The sequence below is a fragment of the Callorhinchus milii genome, unplaced genomic scaffold, assembly GCF_018977255.1.
Source record: "Callorhinchus milii isolate IMCB2004 unplaced genomic scaffold, IMCB_Cmil_1.0 Scaffold21, whole genome shotgun sequence".
Lineage (NCBI taxonomy): Eukaryota > Metazoa > Chordata > Chondrichthyes > Chimaeriformes > Callorhinchidae > Callorhinchus > Callorhinchus milii.
The window spans coordinates 9,393,039-9,399,355 of NW_024704762.1; the positions used below are offsets into that span (position 1 = coordinate 9,393,039).

Consider the following 6,317-nt stretch of genomic DNA (forward strand, 5'->3'; position numbering starts at 1 on the left):
GGGGCTAAATTGCACCAATTTAGTTGCTTTAAGTAATTGTGGTGCAAACTACCTCCTGACCAGAACCTCGCTCTCTCTCTCCAGGTGTCCCTCGTCAGCTCCAGTTGGCCACCATTTCTGTTTAATCCGGTATTTTTGCTTCTTTTTGTACATCTCGGGCTCCAGGTAAGACTCTGTGTTATTATTATTTTTCGGTTTGAAGTGTTTCTTCTCTGGTGTTGTCCTAACACTGAGGGGAGAGAGCAAAGGCCCAGTCAAAAAAAAAACCTACCTGTTTGACTGGATCTTTGGTCATCAGGAGTCCTGTAGCTCAGTGGTTAGAGCGAACCTTGGGTTCGATTCCCGGGCGGGACAGGGTGAAACGTTGGACAAGTTTCCTTACTCCATGCGTCTCTGTTTCCCAGCAGTAAGTAGGAAGAACCCAGTTGTTAGTCGATTGGCGGATCGCTTTTCTGGCGGGAGTAATCCCTTAAAAAAATAAATCCGCGTTTCGTCTACAAAATGTACAGCCAATTCACTCGACAGCGCTTTGAGACGTCTGGAAGATGCGATAAAGGCGCTGTATCAAATGGAAGGATTATTATTATTATTACCTCCATTTGCCCCATCACCCCCCCTGCTCGGACTCCCCCTCCGTCTCTGTCATGAGGTTTGAGGCGTTTAACTTGGTGACAGGGCGGCTCAAACAACATGTAGTTGTTATTGTTGTTGTTGTAGTAGTTGTTGGTGGGTGTTCCCACTCTCTGCCTGGCTACGGTGCAGATTTCAATGGCCATTGATGTCAGGCTGTGGGTTTGACGTAAGTTACGTGAGGCATAACCTGCTGCCCTTATCTTTCTTCTCCCGATTGCACAGACACACACACACACCTCACGCCTTCAGCCACACCAAGCTGCCATTGATCCGGTACCTTTTATCATCACATCAAAGAAATGCCTCGAATGGCTGTAAAGAAAGGGATTGCGTTCTTTGACAGTGTCATCACCTCAGCGCTCACCTGATGAGGGCAGGTGTTAGTCACCTCCTGATGCTGTTCCTAAACACAAAGGAGTCTCTCACTGTGTCTCTGGCCAGACAAAGTGGTCACTGACTTCCAATTTGGTCGCTCAATCCACGACTGTTTGTGGGGACGCTGCCGTGCGCAATTGTCTGCTGCGTTTCGCCCACAAAACGTACAGTCAATTCACTTTACAATGTGAAGCGCTTTGAGACGTCTCGAAGACGTCTACATCAAATGCGAGGAGTACTATTAATAACATCCACCGTCGCATTTCACGCCGTGCCATTAAAGTCACGATGTCTCAAAGGTAATCGCTGTAAAGTGCAGTGACTGTGCATTTTGCAGGCAAACACGGCAGCCGATTTGCGCCCAGCTTTATCCACGCATACACACAGGCAACACCGCACAGCCATCAAGCGAATGACCTATCGAGTGTGTGCTTGATTGTACGTTCGTGTGTGAGTCTGTGCGTGCATGCGCGAAGGTGTGTGCGAGTGCGTGCGTGTGTGTGCGCGTGCGTGAGTGCGTGTACGTGCGTGTGTGTGTGCGTGGGGCGAAGGAGGGGATTGTTGACCAAGACACCGGGAGAAACTCCTTCTTAATCCAAATCATGTTGCAGGATGTTTCAAGTCCACCTGATCGGGTACAGAGATGGAAAGCTCAAGTCTCCAGCACTTCCCCCCCACCTCCCCAACCTCCTCTCACTCCCCCCCAGCATTGGAGTGAGCCAGCCGAGGCTGTGACCCCCACCCCCCACACCCCCCTCCACCTCCCCCATACATTGAGGGTGGGGCGTGTGGAGGTGCTCACTGTTAATATCAGACCATATAGAGGTGTCACTGTTAATATCAGACTATATGGAGGTGTTCACTGTTAATATCAGACTATATAGGGGTTCTCACTGTTAATATCAGACTATATAGAGGTTCTCACTGTTAATATCAGACTATATAGAGGTTCTCACTGTTAATATCAGACTATATAGAGGTGCTCACTGTTAATATCAGACTATATAGAGGTTCTCACTGTTAATATCAGACTATATAGAGGTGTCACTGTTAGTATCTGACTATATCACTGCCAAACATTTTCATTCTGTGATAAGATAATAACATATAGAGTAATTTTTTCATTTATTTAAATCTAAAATCGTACAAAAATCTGTTGAGAGACATGGCATAAATTTACACTGTTCCGGCGCTGGGGACGTTTTGGTGTGTGTGTGTGTGGGGGGGCGGAGGATGGTTATAGGGGTGGGGGGCTGTCTGTGTGTGTGTGTGTGTTTTTGGTGGGGGAGCACAGTCCGATGGTCAAATAAATTAAATATCATAAATAAAACTGACAAAATAAATAGCATTTTTCCTGCTCAATAAATAAATCTGCACAGCATCAAACTCAGCACCGATATTGCACACAGAGAAAGACAGATAGACAGAGAGAGACAGAGATAAACAGAGCCACAGACAGACAGACAGACAGACAGACAGAGCAGCACGAGGCAATGCAGACCAATTGTCCCTTTACCTGATCAACTGGGGTTATGATTGTCATAGACAGGAAACTCTTCCCGACTCCGGATTTGTGTCCAAGGGGGGAACGAGCGGTGGTGGGGTGGGGGGGGGGGGCGACAGGGCGGGGAGGGGCGGGGGTGGGGGTTCGGGAGGTGGAGGTAGATTAATTGAGTCTCAGGAGCAGTGGCACTGAGTGACGATCATGCCTTCGAAGGCAGTGAGTGTCAGCCTGCCCTCGCTGCTGTAGTGGAGGAGAGTCATCGGCTCGTAAGACGCGGGGGTACAGCACAGGCCGGGGCTCGAGCCCCCCGACAGCCTGTGGAGCGAGGACTTGATCATGGCGTGCATGTTGGCCGCCTTGTACTTGTCGGGGCAGGAGCCCCCGCAGTTGTACATGTTGTAGCTCTCGGGAGCTCGAATCCAATCCGTCCACCCGATCTCCTTGAACGAGACCTGGAGCGATTTCCGACAGCAGGTGCGCTGTCTCCTCTGACAGTCCTCGCCGCTCGCCTCGGCCTCCCGGCGTTCCCGGCGTTCCCGACACCCCCGGCTCCCTGCCTTTCCCTCCGTCTCCGTCTCCACCTCCAACGTCAGTTCTCCGGCCCCCAGGGCGGGGATGGGAAGGGAATTGGGTGAAGCCTCTTCTCCCAAGCGGAATTTCAAGTCCAGTCGGAAGTGACGTTCCGGGCTGAGCTCCCAGCGTCTGGCCAGGCTGGTCACGTCCGCGAATAGAGTCCCGTCAGCTCCCATTGCCGCGGTGATCACCAGGCGCCTTCCTCCTCCTCCTCCTCTTCCTCCTCCTCCACCTCCTCCTCCTCTCCCTCCTCTCCCTCTCGGCCCCCGGACCTGCTCCGGCCCAGAGTAGACCTCCACGAGGAAGGGGGAGCTCCCATTCGTGCCCCCCAGCCACGAACGCCCAACACCGGGAAGTCGCAGAGAGGCTCTGGTCACCCGCCGGTCTCGACCGTCCGTCTGGGACCTGGTGAAAATGGCCGTCAGCCGCCCACCCGCTAACTTCCCACCGGCCGCCTGTACTGTGAGGACAAGACAAGGAACCGTTTATACAACAACTTAATTAACAACAACAACAGGAACAACAGTCCTTTGCACAGAGCCCTCCTTCACCCTGGACGATGTCTCAGACACTTAATCATTGCGCCTTGGGACGTCCTCCCGACGCGAAAGGCGCCGTACAAATGTAATCTTGTCGTTGTCGTTGTCGTTGTTGTTATAATCATAACAATAGTATTTTAATCTTTAATAAGTTTATATGAGGTGATGTCCAGGACTTATTATCATAATAATAATGATAATAATCCTGGAGTTTGTTACAGCGCCTTATCACGTCAAAGCGCTCCGCAGGATGCAGGGTAACGTGTAGTGACTGTGCATTCTGTGGGTGAAATGTCTGGCGGCTGAGGCCGGATGGAATTCGGGGCCTCTGAACTCGGCTCTGTGTTGTGTGGGGGGTGGGGGGGGTGGTTTGTACTTTTAAGTATCTCTCGAGGCTCCCGCTCGCTCCCTCTGTCAAACCGTCAGCCGTCTGTACAGAACACGTTTCACATACATTCCACAGATCTCTCGTCAGGTCAGGACCTGCCCTCGTTTATTCTCTCTTCATCTCACCGCAGCCTCGGATCGCTCACACCTTCTCTCTTTCTCTCCCTCTTTCTCTCCCTCACTTCCTCATTCACTCACTCTCTCTCTCACTCTTTCTTTCTTTCTCTCACCCGGTCACTCGCCCTCCGACTCTCACTGTCTCTTGTCACTCTGATGTCAAATGACCGTCAAGTAGTGACTGCTGAACTGGTTCCGAGGTAACATGTTTGGCAACGGACTGCCGGCCTTCTGTGACGGTCTCCAGTCCGGTTCCTGAGCCCGGGAGGTCCGCACAGCCCGTCCTGGCTCATAGGTAGGACCTGGAAGGGCCGACCAGTCACTGGGGGCAGGAAATCCTCCCCGTCAGATCCTGTTAACCCCACAGCCAAAGCCCTAACCAACAGGGAGGGTCCTCGCTGAACAAGCAGCAGGAAAGCTTGGCCAGACAGTGATATCGATGGCCATGATGCGTGTGGGTTTAGACTGGTTAGACTCCAGCAGTTACCCCAACGCACACTCTGGACTCCCCCCAAAGCTTTGGCTCTTGCCAACCTGTGCCTAATATTCTCCGGAATTAGGTAAACAGGGGGTGTGCCTCCAGGAAGAGAGAGAGAGAGAGATAGAGAGTGAGCATTCCATTCCAGACACAGGAAAATTTCCATGTGGAGATGGCAGATATATGTAGACTGGTTTGGTTACTCAAAGCATCTCTCTGACCGCAAAAAAATCTCTCTCTCTTACTGTCTGACTCTTTCCCCGTTTCTCTGACTGCTCCTCTTTATCTCTCTCTCTTTGACTCTCTTTCTAACTGTTTCTCACTCTGACTTTCTCTTCTTTCCCCTTTCTCTGTCTTGCACCCTTTCAGTCCCTCTCTCTCTTTCTCTCTCTTTCAGCCTATTCCTCTCTCTCTCTCTCGGCTTAAATAAAACGCCAGCCTTCTGTTTATGAAACTGACTGACTTGGAAGGAACGTCATTGACTTTAAAAAATAGTTTACGTTGAAAAAAGTAAAAGCACCAGAAAGGAGCTGAACTGTGGTTAGTGCCTCAGACATAAATAGAGCAGAAGCCGTGAGGTGAGAAAGCAAACAGTGTCTCTCAGTGTCATTAGGGCCTGAACAAGGAAATATGAGCACTCGCCTCGCAAGCGAGAGGACCTGGGTTTGATTGCTGGGCAGGGCCAAAAGTTGGGTAAGTTTCCTTACCCCACACACCCGCCTCTGTTCTTCTCGCAGTGAGTAGGAACCCGGATCGCTTTTCCGGGGGGGTGATAATGCCTTAAACATTTTTATTAATAAATAATAATGGTCACTCAATCAACGACTGTTTGTGGGGACGCTGCTGTGCGTTTCGTCCGCAATTACACAGTCAATTCACTTTACAGCATATCCTGTGAAGCGCTTTGAGACGTCTCGAAGACGTGATAAGGCGCCGGATGAAAGGCAAGGATTATTATTATTAATTGTTAGCAAGCTGAAGGTGCTTAAAACTCACAGCCCCTGCAGTTAGGAGAGTTGTTTTGTGGGGAGTTTTGTACCAGGATTTGGAATCTTCTGTGACGTTGAGATAGGTTTCTATTAGGAAATAATATCTGGGGATACAATACAGTATAGAGTTTGGAATCCCACATGTCAAGCGGCTGCCAGGAACGGTGGAAGGCAAACACTAGATGGACCTTAGTTTTCTTTCGCCAGCAAATTCTTATGCTCTTGTGCACCCAACCAGGCGGGTCTCACATGGAACGACTCTCATGGATATGAGGATTATAATCAGTGTATTATCAGGGTGGCAACATCTCTGGATTGATTGACGAACAGTTAGATGGATTGGTTGGTTGATTGATTGATTGATTGATTGATTGATTGATTGATTAGCTGCAATGTTCCTTTCCACGCTCGGTTCGTTTTTGTTCACACGGCTGTCACCAGCCCTGAAACTCTTGGTAAACAAATTATTCTCCATCCTTCAGTCACTCATTATACATTATACTGCCCTGAGCAGTAAGTAATTTATTGCACACACACACACCCCCTTGCACACCCCCTAATCCACCCTTTCACACCCCACCCTTACACGCACCCCCTTACACAAACCACCTTACACACTCTCACACTCACCCCCTCACACACACATACCCTTTCACACCTCACCCTTACACGCACCCCCTTACACGCACCCCCTTACACACCCTCACACACACACACACCCT

At 50.2% G+C, this 6,317-nt stretch overlaps 1 protein-coding gene across 1 annotated transcript; it reads right to left on the reverse strand.

Annotated features, from left to right (window-relative positions):
• Positions 1–2,685: 2,685 nt before the first annotated feature.
• On the reverse strand, positions 2,686–3,261 carry LOC121850551 (growth/differentiation factor 15-like). The gene has a single exon (XM_042342869.1). It carries the CDS (start codon positions 3,259–3,261, stop codon positions 2,686–2,688), a length of 576 nt encoding a protein of 191 aa, XP_042198803.1.
• Between the last annotated feature and the right edge of the window lie 3,056 nt (positions 3,262–6,317).

Bases quoted from the DNA above. Each gene is read 5' to 3' on its own strand.
- LOC121850551 (XM_042342869.1), bottom strand. From the start codon at position 3,261: ATGGGAGCTGACGGGACTCTATTCGCGGACGTGACCAGCCTGGCCAGA.